Below are 25,792 nucleotides of genomic sequence, written 5' to 3'. Positions count from 1 at the left end.
CTTTTTGTTAAAACTGTAATTCATTGAACTTTTTTCCAACACCGGCTTGCTTTAAAAACGTTATACATATCTGTAATTTAAAAAAATATAAAAATTAAGTGCTATAAGGAATCAATGCCGTCAAAAGTAAACTTTACGTGATTTTAAATTAAACATATTTATTTCAGAAAAGGGACTGCAGCCTCAAGCCGTAGAAACATTAAGTTTTTTTATTTTCGAAAATTTTCGAATACTTTTGCCAGATTCTCTCTGACGAAATCTTTTCTCTTTAGAAAACATCTTACCTCGAACGACTGCTAGATCAAGCTTTCAGAAATAATTTAATTTTAGTTTCTCGTCGATTTTCAACGCGTTCGCAACCCAAAACAGTGCCAAGAAATAGCGCCCGGTTCGCATGGCAGCTATCTATATAAGTATTTCGAGTGCTCGGGCGATCGACGGTTATATTAAAGCTATATAAATATATGTGCAGACCAGTGTGCGTGCATGTGATTCAAGTGAAAAATCCAATTTGGAAACGTTGCACTGCATGAATCGTATTGATGATCTTGTAAACAAATATTTAGAAATCTCCAAAGAAAAAGGGTCCGATATTGATTTATCGGTGTTTCCGATAAGTCTTGCATTTTAAATTCGCTGGGAAGATTTATGAGAAGTGCGCTGCCATTTACCAAGAAGAAAACTATGCTATTTATAAAACACAGCTAATTTTTGTGTTCGCAAATGTTTTTTACTATGTGAATATTCCGAAATAAGATCAAAAAATTCGGGAGCAAGGCAGAAGCCCATTGTGTGTGAACGAGAGAGAACCAAAGGACTAGGGTATCTGTTTCCTCGAAATTCATTTGTTTGGTAAATGCGCCTAAATAATCCGAGGCAAGACACACAGAATCCCGACGGTTACGCAACCCAGCTGAAAGATCCGCACCATCCACATCCAAAGGCTGGCCCCATTCCCCGTCGTCCAGCCGCAAATAATTCTAAATGCGGAAGTATTTCGTGTGAGTCGATTGCGTTCTAAATTAAGTCACAAATTTTGCAAGTAGCGCCGCTGAAAGCAGAACGGTTCAGATTAAAATAGGTTAAAACGGAGATAATTATTTATAAACGCACTAGGGATTTGCAACGGTCGATTAAGAGAACGAAGAGAAAGGAGTGGTGAAAGCTCCTAAAAATGCTCTTCAGGTTGCTCTTCCTGTTAGGTTCTTATTTTCGCCAAAAAAACATGCGCAAGCGGATTCATTCCGGCTGCGCAGCTTCCACCTGTGCTAGTTTATTTTGCTCTCTTCTGAACGCTCTAAATATGTACAATATATATAGATGGATACATATTTGTTATTGTTTATATTTACAATTGGTATTCGAATTTTTACTGTTAGTATGCGGTGCATTCTTTACAACTACAAACATGGAAAAAATGTTGATAAATACAAAAGCTCATTGATAAACAAAGAGTTTGTTTAATTTTTAAGCATCAATAATATTGAGGTATTCTTATATTTTTCCTTTTTGTTAAAGGAATCCTACTTTATTTGAAAAAGTATTTGAGGTTTCTGTAACGCACTTTAAGGGTTCGTTTAGAGCAGAGTTTCCGAAACATGTCGGGACCGCGACCCATCTACACGAACGTTTTAAGTTCGCGGTCCCAATCAAGACCCACCCAAAATTTACCCACACTTAGGGAAATACTGGTTTAGTGTATGTTTTTGTGAAACGTAATCGCAAAGTTTTATATAGTTTTTATATTTTCACTTTTATGTTCAAAAACAACAAAGGTATTTTCCACTTTTTAAATTTAACTGTTAAAAAAATGTCGATGGTATATTATTATTTATAATATAAATATAAATTGTTATTGAACAATGATTGTACAAATTTTGATTTAGAAAAATAAATTTCGACGGCTATAAAATAAGTACTTTTTCAAGGTGTACAATTTTTATATTTTTGCTCTGAAAAAATAGTTTTCAAAAAAATAAAATTATAATTATATGGGTGGAGTTGGTGGTGAACGGATTAATAGTTTTTAAGTAATCGCTAAGGTAATTTTGAAACAAAAGTTTCAAATTAGTTTTCGATGTGCAAGTAGTGCGCTATATTGAGCTATAACTTTGGTTATACAAATTCCTGAGATTTTTTGTTATCTTACAACTGTGTATAATACCTTAAACAACATTTGGACCCTGTCTTTGCTTAATTTCACTTTTTCGAAGTCATATATGGTTTATTTAGTTTTTTGAATAAAAGTGATAATTTTACATTAGGGAAACGTCGGATTTGGAGTACAATACTGACGTTTAACAAAAGGCTTAACATTTGTACTTCGTAGTTACAATGTTTAGTTTTTTCCCCAAAAATTATCCATAAAGGTTTTAAAAATTGTAAACTTTGTCCGATTTAGCAATTTTTCCTTAAGAACAAAGATTTTTTTTGGCAAAAAAAATTTCAATTCGAGTTTATGTATAGAAATGTATCACTAAAAAAGTTTGTAAAACATTTTTACTTTATATTAAAAAAAAATAAAACTATATAGATATTTCAATTTCCCAACAGATTTTCCTATAAATTCTAGTTTTCAATTTTCGCTCATCTACAGATATGTATATACGGCACATATGTCGGGAACCGTATGAACAATTCTGAAGTTTAAGTTTTCTGTGTAAAAAGACTTTTTCCGATTATCCCATTAATTTTCCTATTGGTTTCTATGACAATATTCCGATTTTTGAAAAAAAAATATATATTTGGGAAGCCGACAAATCCATTTAATGTTAATGTTAAAAAATCAATAGCATTGATCCACATCTGCATCTAAACTGAAAAATAAATACGAAATCCGTTGACACTATCTAACAAACCAAGCAGCTACACAATTTAGAACTAATGGGTCAATTGCATGATACACTTCGGTTAAAAATGTTTTACTGTTTAATGTACGTGTAGCACATTCTTTCGTTGACTTGGAACAATGCCAGAAATTCCACAGTTGTGTACAGACCGGTCAATTGAGAATGTTGATCGTGAAGAGAATATACTCGAGAAGGCAAATCGCCACCAAAAATCAAATGGTGCGAGAATTACTTAATAAACTAGTTTAGTCAAAATCGGATAACTCTATCATATAGCTGCCATAGGAAAGATCGAAAAATATATATTTAAAAATTGGAAAAAAACAATGATCCTAAAATTGCATCGTTGTTTTTTATCAGACAAGCATAATTTTTGGAATACAGAGTTTTCTAACGACTCTTGAATCTTGACAATCTTTATCTTAACGAATCTTGAAAGCATGATTTTCAAAATATGGAGTTTTTTAATAACCGTTGAATCGAGAAAAAAAATTTCATTAAAACCCGACATTGTTATTATAGCTATTATAGCTGCCTTAGGAAAGATCGAAAAATCTATATAGAACTGACGGAAATACAATTTTAACATCGTTGTTTTTTATCAGAAATTTTTGGAATACAGAGTTTTCTAACGACTCTTGAGTTACTAATTAAATATTATCAAAATCGGACGACTATATTATACCTATAGCTGTATTTTGTTCAACATCTTTGATGTCTGCAAGGGTATAGGTATAAGCTTCGGGTTGCCCAAGCTAGCTTCCTTTCTTGTTAATTTCTATTTTATTTATAAAAATAACCTTTTTTTATATATTTTTTCATAATTCAAGCGCTGTTAAAAATATATTTAAGAAAACAAGTTTTTATGAAAAATATCCAAGACCTTATAACTATAATTTAATTTTATATTTGTAACAAATCTCGATTAGTATAAATATGTCTTAAAATGCCTTTCAATGTTATGGCGTTGCTTGTGTTATTGTATAAGACCTATTTTATTATCTACGAATTACAGAAAAAGAAAAGCTGATAAGTTGTACGAGAACAGATGCATCATCTGTACCCATCGCTGAAAGGCGATCAGCTTTGCCCCCTCGGCTTTCACCCCCAGACGCGATATCCCACACGATGTAAGCGCTGTTTCCGGGATTACAAGGAGCATGGAGCACGTAGAGCCGGGGATGAGGTGGCCGCCTCCTCGCCCAATCTCTCCGATGCCCAGAGTTCACGGTGAGTTCTTCCGACAGTAAATCCAATCAGATATACAAAACAAATTTAAATAGACCCTCTTCGCGGACGTGGACCTCGACTCAGAACCTTACCAGTGCAAGCACAACCAACGGAAATGATATAGGTATGAAGGGATCGTTTAATCATGTAGGAAAAAAAGATTACCAATAAAATGTTGATCATCTGACAAGACAACTTTTGTTAATGTTTAATTGTTATGCTAATGAATTCTAGAAGTTAAGTTCTGCTCTTTCGTATGACTTGAGTATGTTCTCGTTAAAAATCAATCAATTGGAGATCTTCTATACCATGTATCTGCATTTATTATTATAAGCTTAATCTAGTATTAAGCTCTACTAGTATTTGTTAAGCTAATGCTCATCTGTTCATGAAATTTTAAAATACAAGTAGTTTGAGTAAACGTGTTCCAATCATTTTTGTTATAAGAATTTATGTTAGCCGTTATAATTAATACCTGTATTAGTAATGAGTTTTATAATGGTTTCTCAGTGACGAGGGTTTAAAAAAGACACTTATAAAGGATTCCTCAGAAGAGATTTTTTATTTGATAAAAATGGATAAAGTTTAAAGATTTTTTCTGGCAAAAATGATAAATTTCTTAAAAAGTTTTATAGCGTTTTTATACCCTTGCAGAGCAAAAGGGTATTATAATTTCAGTCAGAAGTTTGCAACGCAGTGAAGGAGACACCTTAGACCCCATAAAGTATATATATTCTTGATCAGCATCACCATCTGAATCGAAAAATTTATGTACGTCCGTCCGTCTGTCCGTCTGTCTGTTTCTATGTAAACTAGTCTCTCAGTTTTAAAGCTATCTTGCTGAAACTTTCCCAAAAGTTGTGTAGGTATTGCACGCAGTATATAAGTCGGATCGGGCCGGATCGGCCGACTATATCGGATAGCTCCCATACGAGGGAATGAAATGAAAAATTCTAACGCCGTTGTTTTTGATCAGATCGAGTTGAATTCTTCAAGATGGCGTTTTCTAACTGTTATTGAATTTCGGATTAAATTTTATCAAAATCGGATAACACTATCATATAGCTGCCATAGGAGCGATCGAAAATTTATATAGATTTAATGGAAATAAATTGATAACATCGTTGTTTTTTTATCGCACGAGCAAGATTTTTTGAACATCAAGTTTTTTAATAACCCTTATAATGAGAAAAAAGTTTCATAAAAATCGGAGTACCATATCATTTAGCTGCCATAGGAAAGATCGAAAAATCTATATAGAAATAAAAATTTATATAGATTTAATGGAAATAAATTGATAACATCGTTGTTTTTTATCGCACGAGCAAGATTTTTTGAACATCAAGTTTTTTAATAACCCTTATAATGAGAAAAAAGTTTCATAAAAATCGGAGTACCATATCATTTAGCTGCCATAGGAAAGATCGAAAAATCTATATAGAAATAACGGAAAAAAATTATAACATCGTTGTATTTCATCAGACAATCATGTTTTTTGGAATATTAAGGTTTCTAATGACTCTTGAGTTACAAATTAAATTTCATCAAAATCGGACGACTATATCATATAGCTGTCATGTGAACAATATAAAAATAATATAAAAATCGCCATAGATTAGATGTTGCTAGCCTTTATGTATTTTGTTCGACATATTTGATGACTGCAAGGGTATATAAGCTTCGGCTTGCCGAAGCTAGCTTCCTTTCTTGTTTTTTGTTCATTTTAAACAATAGATGTAAGGATAAAAAAAGGCACCATAGTATAGTTGTTTTTAAATTTGGTATTAAGCCCGATCCTGAGAAACCGTTCTTTGAATATTTAGCTGGCTAAGATGCTAAAAGAAAATGTTACAAATATTAATCAATGTGTTTGTCTCTTTCACTCTCACTGCGCTTGCACAAAAACCACCAAAAACTGTGTCTGTCTCTCTATCAATGTCTTTCTCTCAACATTAATCTCTGCATTAAATGAACCGTTAATGTTAACTACTACCATGCCACGCGTGATCTGTACTGTGCTCCCGCTCTCTCTCGTTCGTTCTGTGGCATCCGTTTGTCTCACTCTCGCACTTACGGCTGCGAGCGCAATTCAACGCTAATTGCAACCTGCCACTCACAACTTGCACCTGCATGCACGGCTCCTGACGTCCTTACTGAACACAGTTGTCCACTTCAATGTAGAGCTGAGGAAGCGTCCCCAGTCATGGGCCTCCACGCCGGATATCGACGAGCCGGATGATGCTGGCCGCCGTCCGCCGGCTCAGGCGTCCACAAGTCGAGCGTCCACCGCCGGAGAGGATCACAATGTGGCTGTCACGGTCAAGCTGCCGGTGCCGCCACGACGACACACAACCGCCTTGGACATCAAGGAGGTAAGGCATAAGATCATTATTGGTATTCGGGGGACAGACCTGGATCCCAAAAACTGGTTGTAACAGGACATGTGCAGCTCACCTTGAAATATCGGCAATAATGTTTTGAATAACTAATTATAAGAAAAAAATGTCCAATCATTACATTCTGTATAGGTGGAACACGCTCTAACACCGTCAACCCGCGTCACATCCTCACCCAGTAAAACTTCAAGTATTCCAGATGAGTTAGTCATCCTATCAACAGACAGTCTAGCAGAGCGTGTCCGCAAAATGAATCTTCTCAAGAAGCAGCGCAGCTTAAACTCCCGGGAGAACAGTCGGGAGAGATCCGTTCCACGGAGGGAAGAGTAAGTATAAAGTTTATAGCCATATAAAGCTTGTGAAGAATTTACCCTACGCGTAAAAGGTTACACGGCTGTGGACAATCCTATACGATTATTTTCTCAACAAAAAAAAAACAACCTCTGAAGCTATCAAAATTTGTGTTTCAATGTTTGTTTTTTAAATATTTTTTTATTAAGAAAAGACTAAGCCTCAGACACTTCATCAATTTCAATTAATGCCTTTTCACAAATCTTAGAGAAAGCGAATCCACAGCTTCCTCAACACCAGTGGTTCCTGATCGTCCTGAGCGCAGCAAGTCGGGGACATCCCTAAACCAAGCACCCCCATCCGAACAGAAGCGAGCCGCCCTGCCGCCAAAAAAAGTGGCAGTGGCAACCACCACGACTTCGTCCAGCAGCAGTGTCACCACAACCCCGAAGACCTCTACTCCCGTCAGCAGCGAGGTAAAGGCCTCTTCCTCGACCACTTCCTCGTCCAGCTCTTTGACGAGCTCCAGTTCGGTGCGTCGCAAGGAGGCGGATGCAGTGACTGGCAAAGAAATCAAAAGACAAACGGTACCAGCTGCATCGTCATCCCATTCAAACAGCACATCCATTAGCACTCCATCCAAATCCCAGGACTCGTTGGCCATGCAGGAGCAAATGAAAGCGTTGCGGCAGGAACTGGAAATGATGAAGGCACGGGCAGAAAGAGCGAAGCGGGAAAAGAGCGACATTCTCCTGAGGCGACTTGCTTCCATGGATACCGCCTCGAATCGAACCGCCGCCTCGGAGGCCCTGAATCTCCAGCAGAAGCTGAACGAGATGAAGGATCAGTTGGACCGCGTCAACGAGGACAAGCGCAAGCTTAATGTGAGGATGAAGGAGTTGGAGAGCAAGGGCAGCGAATCTGAGCTGCGGCGCAAGTTGCAGGCTGCCGAGCAAATCTGCGAGGAGCTGATGGAGGAGAACCAGAGCGCCAAGAAGGAGATACTCAACCTGCAGGCCGAGATGGACGAGGTGCAGGATACGTTCCGCGACGACGAGGTTAAGGCCAAGACTAGTTTGCAGAAGGATCTCGAGAAGGCCACCAAGAACTGTCGCATCCTCAGCTTCAAGCTCAAGAAGAGCGATCGCAAGATAGAGACTTTGGAGCAGGAGCGGCAGAGCTCCTTCAACGCAGAGCTGAGCAACAAGATCAAGAAACTGGAGGAGGAGCTGCGTTTCTCTAACGAGCTAACCAGGAAATTGCAAGTGAGTGATCGTCAAAGATTATAGAATGCTGTGTTTCAACATATCCAATCTAATCCAAAAACCAGACGGAGGCCGAGGAGCTACGCAATCCCGGGAAGAAGAAGGCTCCCATGTTGGGTGTACTGGGCAAGTCTACATCGGCGGATGCCAAGATCACCAGGGAATCGCTTACGCGTGGAGGCTCCCAGGAGGATCCCCAGCATCTGCAGCGAGAGTTGCAGGACTCCATTGAACGGGAGACGGATCTGAAGGACCAACTAAAGTTTGCCGAAGAGGAGGTAATGCCGTTCGACGCTCAAAACCCACCCAATTAATCAGTTGAACGTTTTACGCGAAGCTTCAGCGACTCAGGGATCGAGAGCGAAAGCGGGTTAGATTCAGTTGTGGCACTCAAACTTCTCCGGAAGCGCCCCTCGAGTTGCTGGCTTTCCCCGGGGAACACAAACCGAGGCCACAGTCCAGAGCGATATGGGTACCAGTTCGGAGAACTTGGTGACCTCCCAGGAGGCTGTCACCCAAACAGACTTTGAAACGATAGACAGAAACGCTTCGACCGAAAGGGAAACAATGGCGGCTCCGTTTGTAGGGCTTTTTCCACCGTCGTCGTCCTCTCGAGTGGGCCAGTCCAGTTCCCTGCTCTTTCCCAGCGCCATTTCGCATGTCCTTCTGAGCGGAGCAGGTACCAAGAACCTCGGCCAGGATCCAAGGGCTTTTCTTGTATAGCAACCATTTGTAGAACCAGTTAATGTTCCGTCCATTCGTCAGAGCTCGCCAAAACTATTTTTATCCTCGAATTCGATCTCTAAATGGGGCTTATCAATCTATCCTGTTGCCTTGCTCGTCCATAATCAGTTTCAATAAATCAAGTTTTTGTGTTTCAGGCTGAACACTTGAGGAAAAAGGTGACTCGGTTCGAGGATGAAAATGAGTCTTTGATGATGCAGTTGAAAAAAATGGCAACGCGCTCAAGAAGTACGAACCAAACAATACTCCCAAGTAGAGCTTATATTTCACTAAGTACTTAACCTTAGTTCGTTAACAAGTTTATCGAGTTTTACTCATCCAAATATTGCACCCATGGATGTCACTTTTGCTTTAAAAAATCCAGTTCTATATCCAGCATCAAAATGATTTAATACAAGTGGCAACCGTGGAAGTTAACCATCATTCACTCAGGTTAAGGTCACAAAAATCCTATTACCAGCGTGACCTTACCTATTTTCCTTTACTTTTTTCATAACTATATATTGAGGATATGATCTTAACTTACTAACTAAATTTTTCATGCGCTTATTAATAAATAAACCGAACAAGTTGTTTGCCATTTTTTGCGGCTGCTCATTTAACTAACAGTAGCTAACCAAAAAGCCTTTATCTAACTTGTGACTGATAATAACTAACTTCAATCCACAAAAAGCTTGAATGGATGATAATATTTCACTTTTCTTTAGGTCGCAAATTGAGTCCCACACCACATCCTCATCGATTGGCTCCCGAGGTTCACGCGGATCGCGATGAGGGAATCTCCGACGAGGACGATCCCGCCGAGCTGAGAATTCTTTTGGAGCTGAACGAACAGGAGGCCTCGATCCTGCGGCTCAAGGTGGAAGATCTGGAGAAGGAGAACGCCGAGTCGAAGAAGTACGTAAGGGAACTCCAAGCCAAACTGCGGCAGGACAGCTCGAATGGCAGCAAGTCCTCGCTGCTCAGTTTCGGCTCTTCCTCCAGCGCTGCCGAAAAGAAGGTCAAGACTCTCAGCGAGGAGTTGGTCCAGCTTCGCAGATGCCTGGTGGAGAAGGAGCAGGCGGTGGACACGCTCAAGGATCAGCTCAGCAAACTGGAAAGCCTGGAAACCGAGAACGACAAGTTGGCCAAGGAGAACAAGCGCCTGCTGGCGTTGCGAAAGGCAAGCGAGAAGACCGGAGAAGTGGACCAGAAGATGAAGGAATCTTTGGCACTGGCCCAGCGGGAGCGGGACGAGTTGACGGCCCGTCTCAAGCGGATGCAGTTGGAGGCCGAGAGCAAGCTCCCGCCTCGAACCGCCAAAAGGGTCAACGACCTTACCCCGAAAAGCCACCTGAAGAAGTGGGTCGAGGAGCTGGAGGACGAGATAACCGAGATGCGGGTCATGCTCAGTTCCAGTGGAACCGAGCAGCTTAAGGCCCTGCAATCGGCCAAGGGAACTCTGGAGGAGGACCTGAAGAAATGCAAGCAGAAGTTGTCCTTGGCCGAGGGCGATGTCCAGCGTTTAAAGCTCCTCAACGGAAACAGCACCAAGGTCAGCGAGCTTGAGCTGAAACTCAAGCGCAGCGACGAGGAAGCGAAGAAGCTAAACTCAAAGCTGAAGGACTTGGAGGAGAAGGTCAAGAAGCAGGAGGCCCAACTGAAGCTGGGCGAAACGAGCAAGTCCAGCTGGGAATCGCAGAGCAAGCGGGAGAAGGAGAAGCTTTCCGGCCTGGAGAAGGACCTCGAAAAACAGACCAAGGAGAAGGAGAAGCTGGAGGCCAAGATCGCCCAGCTGGATGCGGATCTGCTCAGTGCCAAGAAGTCGGCCGAGAAGAGCAAGTCCAGTTTGGAGAAGGAGGTCAAAGATCTCAAGGCGAAGGCCAGCAAGTCGGACAGCAAGCAGGTGCAGGACCTCAAGAAGCAGGTGGAGGACGTCCAGGCTTCGCTGAGCGCTGAGCAGAAGCGCTACGAGGACCTCAACAACCACTGGGAGAAGCTCTCCGAGGAAACCATCCTCATGCGGGCCCAACTCACCACCGAGAAGCAGAGTCTCCAGGCCGAGCTGAGTGCAAATAAGCAGAAGCTCTCCGAAATGGACACCATCCGCATCGAGCGCACCGACATGGCCAGGAAACTAAGCGAGGCCCAGAAGAAGATCGCCGATCTGCAGGCCAAGGCCCTCAAGTCGGCCAATGGAAACGGGGGCGAGTACGAGCGCACCGTTCTCAAGAACAAACTGGCGGAGAAGGAGCACGAGTACGAAAGGCTGCGCCGCGAGAACGAGATGAACATCGACCTGGTCTTCCAGCTGCGCAAGGACAACGACGATCTGAACGGCAAGCTCAGCGACTACAACCGGATCGAGCAGGCACAGTCCTCGCTCAATGGCCACGGAGCGAGGCGGGAGGCAGAAATCAGGGAACTCAAGGAACAGTAAGTCGACCTAAATTTTAAACTATTTTGCTTTGGTTAGTGTTGATATTACTTGAGTAATGAACTCTGCTGTTATAAAGTTGGATAATGGCCAATCTGCCAGAGAAACAACACATTTAAAAAAAAACTTAATATTTACTTGTATTGTCATAATAAAATTATCTTTTCCGTCTTACAGATTACAGAGCACTGAACTGCAGATGAAATCGGAAGTGGCCACCGTTCGACTCCGCTATGAGCAGCAGGTGAAGAACCTCAGCGGAGAACTCAATTCAATGCAGGTAGGAATCAAAAATAATAATGATGATAATTAGAACTCCACAAATAAACTTCTGCCTTTGCATCAGCGCCAATGTGAACGCTTCAAGAAGGATCGCGATGCATTTAAACAAATGCTGGAAGTGGCCCAGAAGAAGATTGGTGACCTTAAGGCCAACAACACGGGAAGGCAGAGTCGAGGCTCAATGCACAGCAGCGATGATGATGACAAGAGCAAGATTGCCTATCTAGAACAGCAGGTATGTTCAAAGAAACTAATCCCTCAAACAAATCCTTTTATTACAAGAGAAGAGCTCAAAGCTAATAAGAACTTTCTTTTATAGATTGGCCATCTGGAGGATCAGTTGGTCGAGTCCCGCTTGGAATCCAGCAAGATAAAAACAGAACTGGTCTCCGAGCGAAGTGCCAACGAGATCAAGATATCGGAGATGCAGTCGAAGCTCAACGAGTTCGAAGAGGAGCGCGTCATCGGGTCGGGCAGCACCAAGCTGCCGGGCATGAAGACCAAGCTGGAGTTGTCCTGGCAGAAGGAGCGCGAGGACCAGCAGCGCCTGCTGCAGGAAACCTCTACGCTGGCCCGCGATCTGCGCCAGACCCTCTTTGAAGTGGAGCGGGAGCGCGACAAGGAGCGTCTGGAGTCCAAGCGGAAGCTGGACCAGATCAAGCGGGCCACCGAGGAGGAAATGGAGGAGGGGCGCAAGAAGATCGCCGAACTGCAGTGCGATCTTTTGGAGCTCCGGGATGTCCATGCCAAGCTGCGTACCTCAAACGAGAAGTTGAGGCGCGAGGTGAGTGTTGCATATTATAATATATAATACGAGGGGTAAGTTCATTACCAAAGTTAAAGTGAAAAGCAAGTTTTAAACTTCTGCCAACGTACAAATTGGGCTATGGTACATAGAGTTTTAAAAATGTCAACACAACTCTATTACCTATGTACATCTAGACAAGTATTATAAACGATTTAACTCGATTTTATGAAATTCTAAAAAAATAAAAAGAAAGCACATAAACTTAACCCCAGGTGGGACTTGAACCCACAATCCCCGGCTTAGGAGGCCGATGCCTTATCCATTAGGCCACTGGGGCTTGTAACATTTTTTGAAAGGATACCTTTATCAAATAAATAAATACATATATTGATTGAGATGAAAAACGGAGTAAATACTGTGGAATACCGGATATTCATGCCAACTGAAGAGTTGTTTTCACAACTAACCCATACATTTATACTAAAAAAACTTAGTCAGATCTACATAATATTCGAGTTATGATTTTAGCATTTAAAATAATAAAAACTTATTAAGCTTTCTAGTTAGCAAGTAAACAAATCGATAATCAATAATTTTGTATTTAATCTTAGCGTGAGCGCTACGAAAAAGAGTTGATTAAACGACGCATGGAGGCAGATGGCGGAGATCGCAAGGTGGGCGCCCTCTTGCAGACCGTTGACGAGCTGGTGAAGATTGCTCCCGACCTGAAGATGGTGGGCACCGGCGGTTCGGGACGCAGCAGTAGTTCCGGATACGACAATAACTTGCGTCCGGAACAGCCCAATGTTCGGCGCAGTCGGTCGCCATCACCAACGTTGAGCAGTTCCCAGATCACCAGTGTCCTGGCCAGATTGGCAGAGGCCTCCGAGGAGCTGCGCAAGTTCCAGAGGGTCAACGAGGACGAACAGGAGCGCAGTCGGATGCGAAGGAGCAATCTGCGCCGAGCTGCCTCCCAGGAGAACGATCCACATGGCAGCACTAGCTCAGTGGCCAGTGCGGCAGGATCGCAACGGGGCGGAGGTCGTCTGTCCCGGAATTCGTCCAATAACGGAAGTCTGATCCGGAAAAGCCTCTCGCTGGACCACTCCATACAAAGGGATCAGGTAAGTTGGGACAAGAGATTTGGGGATGATAAAACTTTTGAAAAAACTCCGTTTAAGCTTAAACTTTTTAATAAAACTATACCTCAATAAGACGGAAAATAATTTTTCGCTCTACGTATAACATTTATTAACGGGTACATTTTAAATATATTCTTACATTTTTTATTAACTACAAAAACTTCGATTGAAATCAATCAACTTCGGGTCTTCGTGCAGAATATTTGGCGCCAGGACGATGGTAGTGTGTCCTCCATGCAATCAATAGACTCAGAACTGGGAGGCCTGGTGAGGGACTCAAGCCTGGATTCTCGGCTGGACTCGCGCCTCTCCGGTGGTTCCACACAGAGCGACATACCTCGAGGACCTCGCAAGAAGAAGAAGGGCATCATGGGCAAGCTGCGCAGCCTGACCAAAAGCAGTCGCAATTCCGAGAGTGAAATATCTGTGAGATTTAACCGAATCCAAAGTCTTTATGACTTCAGTACAATACCTTTTATATTTCAACAGATTCAAGGATCTGACTCGGACATCAGCGTAGCCAGCGACTTGAGGTCGAGCAAGAAGGATCTGCGTGGCCGGCTCTCCGGGATGTTCAAGCGCTCCGGCTCCAACTCGCGCAGCGAGAGCATGGAGCGGGCTGGAACCGAACAGAGACCCGTGGCGGTCACCGTGGTGGGACACCCGGATGGGCCACAACCTCGCGAGCCTCCCCCTGCCAATTCCCTCACACCCAGACCCATTCGTTCTGTAAGTCATCAAATACTTTTATTGGAGTCCCTTATGATTTCAACTGGATTGTCCATTACAGATCCCCAAACCGCCGAGCGGCGGAGCACCCACCACACCAACCACAAGACGACGCGTAGCCAAGTAGACGCCATCGGTTAATAGGTTTCAATCTCATAGGACTCATTCTAATCGTAGCTGTAGACGTTCGAATAACCCTCGCTCTCATTGGCTTCCGAATTTGCGATTTTACTCATGCCAAGCCATCACAATTATTTGTTGTTTTTGAATAGTTTATTTACTACATTTTAATTTGAGCTCTTAGCCGAAATAAAGTCATCTTTTTCAAATAATATCCTATCTGGTTTCCTGGGAGTGGTAGGCCCTTTATTTCTAAAAAATAAAGTAAAAACAGATTTTGTTTTGATTTCGAGGAGAAACACTAACATTAATGTACACCAATCCAGCGGAGAGAGTTCCCATTAGAATCGGACATGAGGCATTGAAATGTCCCCAAAATGTGGTTGGCCTCTCCAATTGGGCAACGAAAAATGACACGGAACTAAGGAGGAAAAGCACTACGAGTTCCAGCATTGAAATCTAAAAAGATTTGAGCTTTTTCTCTTCGAAAATATTTATCTTACTTAACAGAAATTTCAAATGCTCAACAAATATTTGATTCGAATATTGTCTCAATCCCGAAAATGATCGATCAGCTCAAGACTTAAATAAAAAGAGTGAGTGACATTTATTCTATTTACTTGCAATTTATGTATATATATTCAAAGTATTTTGTTTTGCTTAAAACTTGTTTTTACTTTCATGTTTTGTTTGTTTTTTACACACTACATTAATTTTGTTCGTTAAATATAATTTCAAAATGTATAATTAATTTGTTTACTTATTGTTTTTACTTCTTTTGTATTTCTTTTTTTTAAATGAATCCAACGTAAAACAATTCAGTTTAAAATATTTGTTCAGGGTTTTTTTTTAATAGACCAATCCAATATGCAAACAAAGTGTTTCAATTTTCAATTTGATGTCATTTTGAGTACGTGGCACGTTCAAATAATAAAACTTTGTTGAATGAGTAGCCCTTTAAGGATATCGGGGGGAAGGAAAGGATGTATTTATGTGGGTTTAACATAAATCCTGTGCGAGTGACGAGACGTATGTAGGGGGTACGTTGCATTATTTATTTGTGTAGTAATTACTCGGCGCTTTTGCGTTTCATATTTGTTTGAGTTACATTTATACATTCTTGCCAATTTCATTTTGGAGATTAACTTCTTATCAGCTTTCAGCCTCAGCTTCCGTTTCCTGCTCTTGTTCTTCTTTTCGTAGTTAGTGTATGTGTTTGTCTGCGTTTGTTTTTATGCACCAGTACATGTATGTATATTTATAAATTTTGTATGCAAGTGTTTGTTGGCTTATTTAAGTTGCTGAATTTCTGTCCCTCAAATGTTTGTCTGCTGTTTTAAAAGTGGTTCGATTAAGTTGTAGCATTATTAGTAACAATGTCCTTACTTGCGGCTCTTATTCTCGTTTTGTATGTTTTAAATCCTTATTTCCTTTTTATTTTTCGATTTTTGTTTTGATATTACTTAGGCACTGTGTTCGTATTACATTAAAGAATTAATTTAAAATTTAAATTTAGGTATGTATAAATACATTGTAAAAAATTTCTTTAAGTTTACCGTAAACTAAAATCTTGCAACGCTATATGTATTTCATTTTAAAGTTTTCTTGTTACTCTCAATATTTTTCTTTGTTGATGTCCTTGTATCTATGTATGTAAGTTAAGATAAGTTAAATCCTGACCTCAATGTTAATCTTAAGCACTGTACCTCGCTCCCCCAGCTGCCATCAAATGCTAATGTTAAACTCCTATTTACTTCTTTGCTATCTCGATCTAAAAGTACACGTAGAAAAGTCTATGAAATTATTTCAAAATGAAAGCTTGGAAAGTGACAAAACGTAGCTCTCTCCAGTTTCCCTTCAAGTTTCCGTTTCCCTTACAGACCCAAGTCGCAACACTTATATGCCTAAAATCGTTACAATCTGGTTTACAAGTAAGTCCTATATATGTATATGCAGTTTTAGGAGGTTTCTATGTGTCTCTGGCAAGTCGTACGAACGTACAAACTACCTATTTCAGTATCAGTTTAAGATTCCAGTTTCCTTATTTTCTGTTGGTAAAAAATTCAAATTCATCGAAAGTTTTCTTTTTGGCTTACAAACTCTTAAATCTTCTTCATCTAGTTTCGGTTTCGTATTTGTATGTACCATGCAGCCTGTTGATTTTTAAGTTGTTGACTTGGTAATGTATAGATAGATTAAATTTTTCTTTTGTACTAAACAAAAACAGGAAAAACGAAATCTACTTGTCATAATGTACAAAATTGGCTAAGACAAAAACGAAGGAAATGCAATTTTAGTACAATTTTCGTCTGAACAAAAACCTTATACGAACTTATGTTGGTAGCCTATCCATCAGTGATTTATTCGAGTTACGAGTTGTATAGTTTTATGTTTAGCCTTTTTCTGTTCAACATCGTCTCGCCTTAATCTGCTCCATTATGTTACCTTTCGTTTACAGTCTCGATTTTGTATTTTTTTTTTGAGTTTTGTATTATTTTGGTTATTTTGCTTAGTTTTCCTCTTTTTTTCTGTGTTTTTTCCGTATTTTTGTCTATTTGTATTTATCATTAGTATTATTAACTACATACAAATTAGTTTCTGTTCACTATTCTCTGCATTTGTTACAATTTAAAATTACCATATACATACATACCTCGTTTCGAATTTTTTCTTAAGAACGAACGAAAGTCGGGCTTTAAAATGAATGAGTTTGCGGTGTTCCAACTAAGCATTACATAATTTGTCTCTCAACTTGCAGGCATTAACAATTATCTTTCAATTCGCTTTAACTTTCGACTCCTACACAATCAATTTGAAACTGTTACTAATATTTCTAAGAAAAATGATAAAAAATTAACTTGAAGTACAGATACAAAACATGCCACCCACATACACATGTATATATATATGCCTGTTGATCTTTAATCTTATTGATTTCATTATCTTTTATTTATTTGGTTGTTCTTCTACCCCGTCTTGTCCTATATAAATTTAGTCATTACAAAAAGGTGTCTTAGGTGGAATCGTTTTGTCTTAGGAATTTAGCTTAGATATCTGTTAAATCTCATCTTATTTCAAATCATTCAAGTCTTTAAACGCTAAGAGTACTTCGTTACATAAAAACAACTCTCATTTTGAGGGGGTTTGAAAAGCAGGGAGGTCCTTGGGGGTATGGGACAAAACACATTTAAAATTCTAGCCTTCTAGCGTAGTTAGAAAAGGATCTGAGTGTACCAAGTCTGTGTGTTTGTTCAATAGATGTTCTCTTAGCTTAACTATGGGTACCAGTCGACGACATTTCCGATTCGTAAACAAATTCGAGAAAACTTAATCGTAAGAATTATAGATCAAAAGTATTGATACGTATCTAGTTCATTTCTCTCTTCTCCTAGAGCTATATTTTATGCATATACGTATGTAGAGCTATACAATGTATACAAAAACGCATTCTCGTCAGTGATTTTGGTTTGCATTTTGGCGCATCATTCGTATGTTGTTAGCTTATTATTATATTAAATAATATAACCCTTACATTATTGTTTCTTTCGTGATTCCTATGATCTTTTTAATCGAAACGTCGAGAAGCCAAAATCAATCTGATAAAAACAAACGCAAGAACAAAAGGCAAAAGAAATGCTCGATAAGCTGTCAAAATCAAAACAATACCGACACACAACTTTCGACAACGATTAAATATCGCGATTTTTTTTATCCCACCTTTAATTGGCCAATAAGAAAACCAACAATAATGAAGGAACAAAAGCCATATTCACAAAATGACATCAAATGGGAACGAAAAACAAACGAAACAATCTATTTGTGGTTATTACTTTACTTCTCTGGTGCTCCATTGTGAATGTAAATTCTCCGGATGTTTGGACATTTCGAGTTCGTTCACCTCTGTTGCATATGGACTTTTTCTGCAACAATTTTTAGGAGTGTACGCATGTGTGTTGTGTATGTGTGCTGACAAACATTTACACTTAATTTTAAATTCTCTTATTTCCTTCTCTGTTTTAGCTTGAAAGTGCAACACTTTGTTAAATACAATATTTAAATTTATTTTACCTTTAAATCGTTATATGTTATAATTAATATGTATATAGTATATATAGTTGTATATAGTAGGTTTATTCATATATATTTTTGTTTTGTTTATTACTTTTACGATGCACATATATTGTATGTAGTTCATTCTGAATAGGTTTTTACGTTTAGGTTAGTAAAAAAAAGGGTTTACGTTGTATTCAACTTTAAAATGATTAATTAAAAATGAAATTGTTTTACAATTAACAGTCAGTGTATGTGTTTTGTCTTCTTATAATTTCTAATCGCTCGAATTAGTTAATAATTTTACTTTAACTTCCACTTCGTACATGTTAATTATTTGCAATTTTTGTCTGCAAATAGGTTTTATAATAAAAACAGAATTCATACACAGGTATATAAAACACCAGAAATTAAAAAAGGTTAATCTTATTAAATTACATCAGGTTGATTTGCTGGCCATTTCTTTAACATTATTTGTAATGGTTGTTGTTTTTTCTCTCTGATCGCATTCAAAGCAAACCAAAAATGATGTTGGTTGCTGCAGCCGGTCTCTGGAAATGCTGCCCAAAACTTAAAAAAGCACTCCACTCCTTGTTCTTCAATATCATCAGCTGATCAGCTGGTCCTTTCTCACGTCACGCCTTCTCCTCGCCGCCCACTCGCTGCCCTCGATGTGACCTCTGCGACAACAATAACAAAAAAAAAAAAAAATGTACACATACAATCACACTCAGGCACGCACACCGATACAGAACGATACAGTAAAAATAAAAAGATAGAAATTCAATAAATTTTCTAGATTGTTTTTTTTTTTTTCAAAAATCGAAACGTTTTTCACACGTTTACTTTACTCGTTTACTTGCTCATTGTTTTAGCATTTTTGCTTTTGTTTTGTGTTGGTTTTTTAAAAATTGTATAATTAGTTATAAAATGTAAGCATATGTATTTGTAATTTAAACGAAATTAAATTAGGAATTTATATCTGTAGGATTTGTTTTGTTGTAGTAGAGTACAAATTATACGAAGAACACTAAGCAATAAATCACCGAAAAATAAAGTAAAGTATTTGTATTGTATATTGTAATTAAACGTATGTATGTATTGTAAGTTGATTTGTTGTAAATAAACAAATTAAAAATTAGTGTATGGTATTTTAATAGAAAAAATTACTTCATATTTTATAATATATGTGTATGGTAAATGTATTAGCATATAATATGTATGTTTCTCATTTTGTTTTTGTTGTTTTTTCATCGTTTCGTTTTGTAATAATAAATTGTAAAATCGCAATCATATAATCATCATTAAAATAGTTTACTTTCATCTTGTTTTACACACAGTGCACGCTCGTTTAAGTGAGCGTGCAAAGTAGTTAAGAGTAAATATGTATAAGTAATTAAAGATATATATATGTTATGTTCATAATCAATTAAAGTTCTTCTCTTCCTTTTTCTTTTCCTTTACCCTCCTTTTTTCTCTCTGTGTCTCGCTTCTGTTCTGGTTGTTGGTATTAAATGGGGTTAAGTGTGAGTGGGTGTGCGTGTTGATGGTGTTGTTTTTGACTGATGTTTTTGTAGTGCACACTTTAAGCTGGTTGTTGTCGTTGGTTGTTGTTTCTGCTGTTGTTGTCTGCTTGGCAAACGATGAAAATTTGAAAAAAATGTGCAACGCAACTCTAAGCATCGTATTTTGTAACTTGTTTTAACTTGTCCTATTCTCTCTGCCTGCCTCCCTTTTTTAACTCTGTACTCATTACTTTCATTAACTGTAGCTTTAAATTTACGTTTCCTTTTGCTCTTTTTTTACTCTTTTTTCCTTTTTTGTTTCCTTTCTATATATACTCGTTATATATATTATTGTATATAAGTATGTATGTATATAGTTTTTATGTATATTGGTTACGAGTGTGTTTTGTTGGTTTCCATATCCATTATAATCAATCATCATTATCATGCTGCTGCTGCTTGGCTTCTTCACTTCACTTTAACTAAATAATAAATCCAACGCACTATATAATTCTAGTTTCAAGTTCAACTTTCGCTTAGATGTAAACGACCACGTACGCTTATTAATTAGGTTTCTTTATATATGTAGTTTAACTTTTAGCTAGTTTTTGTTTTGTTTACTTTAAATGGTAAATTTTTAATTTTGTAACGTATCTTTCCCAGGTCAGTACCGCCCGCCCTTTCTCGCCACCACACCCTCTCATCTAGTGACCTATTAGCCGATAAAGCAGTTGCCGATTAGATTGGTCCGTTTTCCGGTAAGAAAAGCTAAGATATAACGCCATGTCTAAGGCCAAGGCGGCCAGTCAATGAGTCACAAAGGCTAAGGCAAGCACAGAGTTCTCGAATTCAACTGAATTCCATGCGATTTTTTTCTCAAACCCCTACTAAACCTTGTCGCCTGATCTAGAAAGCGGGTGGTGGCGAAAGCAGATCGGAGGCCGACGAGCTTTTGCTTTAAAATGTACAATTTCGAATTTGTATTTACTAATTTTAGTAATTAAGGGGATCTTTACTTGTGTACTCTTTAAATAAAATTATAAGTTCTTATTTTCTTTGTTGGTATTTCGCACTCTATTCTTGATCTTCTTGTGTCTAATTGGCTAAACTTTATACTTGTAAATCATTACGTTTAAATCTTCACATTTCTATTTTGTTTGTTGTTAATGCCATGTATCATAAGTTTCTACGGGTTTTAGTTGGTTGGGAAGTTCTTGTTAGTTTACTCTGGCTGGTTGTTTGGTTGGTGAGTGTGGGTTACAGGAGAATGCTTTTTGTGTGTGGAGTTTAGTTTATGCGGCGCGTGAAAGAAATAATGTTCTCTTGTCTGAATGGGTGAGTGTGGGTTGATGTTCCGCCTAAGAATTACATACTCGCTGCTAGAACATACATGTATATCTATGAATCTGACTTGTCGCTAGGTATTCTCGTGTTAAATTTGTTTCGCTTTAAATAATAGTTGTACAAGAGTTTTAAATATTAATTTCAACAACTGATCTGATCTGAAATAAAAACGAACAGACGACGCTTTAGCTTACAATTACCACCATCTTTTCTGTCTTCTTCATCATTCGCCGAGGACGACACGACGACGACATTTGCTTCGCTCTGCTACTCCTACTCCTACTCCTCCTCCACTCGTTTCTTCTTCTTAGACGGCCTGCGAGGTTGCGTAGGGTGGCTGCGTAGAGCTGTCGTTGCCATACGCTGACCGCGGTCCGGCTCCGTAGTTCGAGGCGCCCTCCTGCTTCACGTAGTTGCTGTAGTCGTAGTCGTAGCCGGAACCATAGCCGCCGTAGTCGTACTCAGAGCCGGACTTGGAGGCCGAGTTGCCAGGTCCAGTGCGCGGCATTCCGCCCACGGGTCCGGTGGTCGAGGGACCGCCCGCTGCCCAGGTCTGGGCACGCGAGTACATGTCCGTGGCGGTACCCGCGCCGGCTCCTGGTGCCCCAGTAGGTCCGGCAGAGTTAGGGTGCATGTTCCACGAGTTCCAGCTGCCGCCGCCCGATGGTCCCGAAGGAGCTCCGGTCGACGTCGAGTTGTACATGTCGTAGCCACCATAGCCCTGCGTTTGCTGCGGTCCAGCGTAGTTCGACCACTGCGGTGGCGGTCCCTGGGGTCCTGGAGGAGCTCCCCAACCCTGGTACGATCCAGGACCGCTGTTGCCGTAGCCGTATTGCTGCTGCTGCGGCGAAGTGCCCCACCCTTGATAGCCAGGCATCATGTTCGGCGCACCAATCTGCATGTTCAGCGGCGGTCCGCCCATCTGGCCATTCTGGCCCTGCATCATATTGATGGGCGCGTGGTGCGGTCCCCAGTGGCTGCACTCGTTGCCCAGCTTGCCATAGGCACCGCCCACCGTGCTGTTGTTGGAGTTCTGGCCACCAGATCCGTCACGAGGCTCGGCCTTCTTGATCTCGACCTGAGAAGGTAAATAATGACGATTAATGTTTATGGTACAAGCATTGTCAATTTGTGTTTTTCAAATTAAAACTAATAGAAACTATGCTTAAGAATCTGTGGTCAATTTGCATGAGCTTTTAAAAACACGTTTCTTAGCTTTTACATTTAAAATAGAGTTTGAAACAATAACTTAGACCGCATTATCAAGCTAAGATTTGAGAAGCCCTGGCTTACTGTTTTATCAGAACTTCCAAAGAACCAGTTTGCTTGTTAATCAAACCTCATTTATATAAGTATGCAATTCTTTTCAAATATTTTCAAATTACAAACTTGCTTTAATTATATTATTTATTATTTTATTTTAACTTATGCACCGGTTTTTTTCTTTAGGTTTAAGCTAAATTGTATCATGATCTTATAGGTTTTCACTCTTTTTGGATTTTACAATAGATAAGTAAAACCGAAAACTTTAACAGCTTTCACAGCGTTATCACTGATTCTGTAGTTCAATTTAAAATTCACAAACAATCACAATATTATAAAAAGATAATTGAAGTAATTTAGTTTTTGGAAAGGAAATTACACCGGTGATCGCAACACCGGTTAAATAGTTATACCACTTTCGGACGGTAAAGATAATTTTGTAATAAAGACTTAATTATTCAAGAAAATTCCTGGCAATAACATACCTGCTTGCCATTCAGATTGATGTACCGCTCGTTGGTCACGTGCTCGACGGAGGACTCTTCCTCGAAGGAGAGGAAACCAAAGCCGCGAGACTTCTTCTTTTCCTGATCGTACATGATGACCACCTCGGTGACTTTGCCGTAGCGTCCAAAGAAGGTGCGCAGATCGGTTTCAGTGACGTTCGAGGGCAGGCCTCCCAAGAATACCTTGTAGCCGCCTCCCTTCCTGGGTTTCTGCAGCGTGCGCGGATTGCACGGCTTGGGGTCGATGGTGCGGCCGTCAAGCGTGTGCGGTCCATTCTGCAACACGTGGTTGACGTTGGTGGGGTCGGCGAAAGTCACAAAGCCGAAGCCGCGCGACCTGCCGCTCTCGTTGTTCTTCATCACCACGCAGTCGATGATATCGCCAAAGCGGCAGAAGTAGCGCGAAAGATTCTCCTGCGTCGTCTCCCAGGAAAGACCGCCCACGAACAGTTTGCCCCTTTCGTCCTCCTCCATGATGTTGTTCTGGTTGTGGTTGTGAGCTATGGCGCCGGGAAGGTTCTCAATAATTGACGTAATCTTGCCGCTTTTTTATTAACTCGGGGTGCAAAGAAATTAACTTTTTGAATTTTTACACTGTTGCTGTTAATTTGTATGTGGTTTTGTATGTATCTTAGGTTGGTTTTAACGTAGCCAAAGTTCTTTTCCTTCAAAACAATTAAACAAAAGCCACGACGTTCACACGTAACTTTCTATCGTAACATTTTCGATTTTGTTGTTGCAGGTGCATAAAAAGAAAGAGATAAAATTTATGAAATCTGGTTAATTAAATGGTTCACAAACAAAATCAGTTTTTAAGCCGTTTAGTTATGTTAAGACTGATCTTTACAAATTGTGTAAGCCGTAGAAACGTAATCTTCATAACGTAGTTGAAACTATGTTTTTTTTCGGTTTCACATCATTTTTAATATTTCTCCCAGTGCAAAGATCTTAGGTGCGAATGGGTGGAAACCGCCAGATGACAAAAACACACACGCACGCAGTAAATGAGAGCCAAATAGTAGACACATATGTAATTATGAAAGGCGCAGGTAGGCAGAAAGAGAAAAAGCGGCAGAAGCAACCGGCCGGTACACACACATGCAGCTAAAGACATTCCCCATTATAAGTGTTGGCCGTCTAACTGCTTTTTGTACACGTTCACAAGTTTGCTCGTTTGCTTGCTCCATCGCTCCCCGGTCTCTTCCTCTTTCACTTGCTTTTACACGGCTACGTGAAAGTATTGTTTTCTTTTCGCTGTGTCACGAGCGGATTTGTTGTTGTACCAAAGTCCCCAGCCTCACTCACACCCACACACACACTCGCACACATGCCGCCTATCAATGAGAACAACGAACTTATTTCCAAGGTGAAAAGAGAGCTGTCGCCGGTTCACCTCATTTGCGCGCCATTTGCTAGCAAATTCCAGGTTACAGCCAGATGTGGGGCAACTGAATACATTTTGACAATTATCGTTCAATTTTTATGCTAAGGGAAACATCGCCAAACAACGCGTGGTAATGCATTTAATTGTCGAACAAACCCAGTTTTTCTTCACTCGTAGACACTTTGAAAAGACATGTGGCAACGCCATGTGTGACGTGAACGCGAATGAAAAGCAAAAAACAAACGTACCAAAAAGCAATGCCCCCAAATAAATGTTAATTTCGACCAAAGAAAAAGCAAACAATTCTTTTTGAGTTTTCTTGTTGTTTGGAGCGATTCCTTTTTTCCTGGCCCGAATACTCGCGACTGAACTGAATGAATCGCACAGAGTGTGTGGGAAATTCACCACGGCAGAGGCAACGAAGAAAAAAACAAAATGGAAGACGTGCCTGATGAAAAAATGCTACAACAAAGAAATCCCAAGAAATGTTTTAGCTCTGAATTCTTACAAATGGGAACACATTTCACTTTTTGTTGTTTTTTTTTTATGGATTAACCGATAACTTAGCAGAGAGTCACCAAAACACGGATGCACATGTCACGTCGGGTACACTTTTTAGATTTTAGGCAGCATGCCGAGGAAATGTAGACGAAATTTACCAAGATTTCTACTACGCAATTTTACAAATTTCGCACGATTTTTGTATTTTGCACCGCAATCTGCTGCCGTGTGTTAGTGCATGAGTTGGCCGTACGTGTGCGCGTGCGAGCGTGTGTGCGCGAATGGCCGCCGAGCGATTTGCAGCGGTGTGCGTGTGCGTTGGTGTGGTGTTATACATAGCATTTTTTCGTATGTATGTATAAAAATATGAAATTTTCCACTTTGATGGGTGGAAATAGAGTGCCGAAAGTGGCACGAAAAGCAATGAAAATTGCACAAACCTCCGCTGGCGAAAAAATAAAGGGCGATGAAACAATCAAACGAATTTTACTTCGCACACTAACACAACCACGCAGTGAGCAATGGCAGCTGCGTCAGGTATTCAGCCTTTTTTTTTGAAAGAAAAGGCTAGGCAGTCATTTTGTTAAAGCACCGTAATTGTTATGTAAATGCGATTTTCAGTCGTTTTCTATTCTTACCGTTTGTGCCAAGTGTTCGTCTGTGGTTTTTTAAAGATTTCGCACTGCAAATTCACTAAATTTAAGTGTTTTTTCCTTAAAAAACTAGCTTATAAATAATTGTATGATTTTGATGCATACGATATTATAACCTAACTTATATGATAAATCGCCGCCACGTTTAACCCTGTGTGACCGCCGCACGCAATAAAAAAATACCAGTGATCCATAAATATACTAAGAAATACTTGCACAATACCCTGTAACGCTATCTACGAAAATATATACATATTTTAATTTTGGGTTAGGAGAAGTTTTGCGCTCAATGTTGTTCATTTTCTTGTATCAAATAACATTTTAACATGGATCTAAAATTTTGAAGAATTTAAATTGCATATTTTATTTAATAG

At 39.7% G+C, this 25,792-nt stretch overlaps 3 protein-coding genes and 1 non-coding gene across 6 annotated transcripts; 1 reads left to right on the top strand and 3 right to left on the bottom strand.

Annotated features, from left to right (window-relative positions):
* Positions 1–347: 347 nt before the first annotated feature.
* LOC108088150 (myosin-4) lies at positions 348–14,426 on the top strand. 2 transcript variants are annotated; one of them, XM_017185813.2, is made up of 16 exons: positions 348–1,001; positions 3,865–4,079; positions 4,133–4,203; positions 6,261–6,451; positions 6,608–6,801; positions 7,035–8,031; positions 8,097–8,309; positions 8,913–9,003; positions 9,483–11,190; positions 11,369–11,471; positions 11,538–11,708; positions 11,793–12,257; positions 12,833–13,345; positions 13,562–13,789; positions 13,853–14,092; positions 14,154–14,426. In XM_017185813.2, the coding sequence occupies exons 2-16, from the start codon at positions 3,898–3,900 to the stop codon at positions 14,217–14,219; spliced, it is 5,433 nt and encodes a 1,810-aa protein (XP_017041302.1). In that variant the 5' UTR covers positions 348–1,001; positions 3,865–3,897; the 3' UTR covers positions 14,220–14,426. The 2 variants fall into 2 exon arrangements, with proteins under 2 accessions (XP_017041302.1, XP_017041301.1); XM_017185812.2 differs by having other exon boundaries at positions 6,243–6,451.
* Trnar-ccu lies at positions 12,486–12,558 on the bottom strand. Its single transcript has one exon. It is a non-coding gene; the product is annotated as a tRNA-Arg (tRNA).
* Positions 14,351–18,931, bottom strand: LOC108088155. Its single transcript, XM_017185819.2, has 2 exons — positions 14,519–18,931; positions 14,351–14,464 (listed from the first exon to the last, which is right to left on the bottom strand). The coding sequence occupies exons 1-2, from the start codon at positions 14,663–14,665 to the stop codon at positions 14,459–14,461; spliced, it is 153 nt and encodes a 50-aa protein (XP_017041308.1). The 5' UTR covers positions 14,666–18,931; the 3' UTR covers positions 14,351–14,458.
* Positions 18,932–19,049: 118 nt separating this feature from the next.
* On the bottom strand, positions 19,050–25,586 carry LOC108088152 (heterogeneous nuclear ribonucleoprotein 27C). 2 transcript variants are annotated; one of them, XM_017185817.2, is made up of 3 exons: positions 25,404–25,586; positions 22,860–23,586; positions 19,050–22,189 (listed from the first exon to the last, which is right to left on the bottom strand). In XM_017185817.2, exons 2-3 carry the CDS (start codon positions 23,352–23,354, stop codon positions 21,419–21,421), a joined length of 1,266 nt encoding a protein of 421 aa, XP_017041306.1. In that variant the 5' UTR covers positions 23,355–23,586; positions 25,404–25,586; the 3' UTR covers positions 19,050–21,418. The 2 variants fall into 2 exon arrangements, with proteins under 2 accessions (XP_017041306.1, XP_017041305.1); XM_017185816.2 differs by having other exon boundaries at positions 22,860–23,590; positions 25,404–25,585.
* Positions 25,587–25,792: the final 206 nt, after the last annotated feature.

Source organism: Drosophila ficusphila, unplaced genomic scaffold (genome assembly GCF_018152265.1).
Source record: "Drosophila ficusphila isolate 14025-0441.05 unplaced genomic scaffold, ASM1815226v1 contig_607, whole genome shotgun sequence".
NCBI lineage: Eukaryota > Metazoa > Arthropoda > Insecta > Diptera > Drosophilidae > Drosophila > Drosophila ficusphila.
Note: the sequence above shows the minus strand (reverse complement) of the source record. Positions and strands in the feature narration are given on the sequence as shown.

Coding starts and splice junctions, on each gene's coding strand:
- LOC108088150 (XM_017185812.2), top strand. CDS start 3,898: ATGCATCATCTGTACCCATCGCTGAAAGGCGATCAGCTTTGCCCCCTC. Junction 4,204..6,242: donor AACCAACGGAAATGATATAG/GTATGAAGGGAT, acceptor TACTGAACACAG/TTGTCCACTTCAATGTAGAG. Junction 13,790..13,852: donor ATTCCGAGAGTGAAATATCT/GTGAGATTTAAC, acceptor ATATTTCAACAG/ATTCAAGGATCTGACTCGGA.
- LOC108088155 (XM_017185819.2), bottom strand. CDS start 14,665: ATGCTGGAACTCGTAGTGCTTTTCCTCCTTAGTTCCGTGTCATTTTTC.
- LOC108088152 (XM_017185817.2), bottom strand. CDS start 23,354: ATGGAGGAGGACGAAAGGGGCAAACTGTTCGTGGGCGGTCTTTCCTGG. Junction 22,190..22,859: donor TCAATCTGAATGGCAAGCAG/GTATGTTATTGC, acceptor TTACCTTCTCAG/GTCGAGATCAAGAAGGCCGA.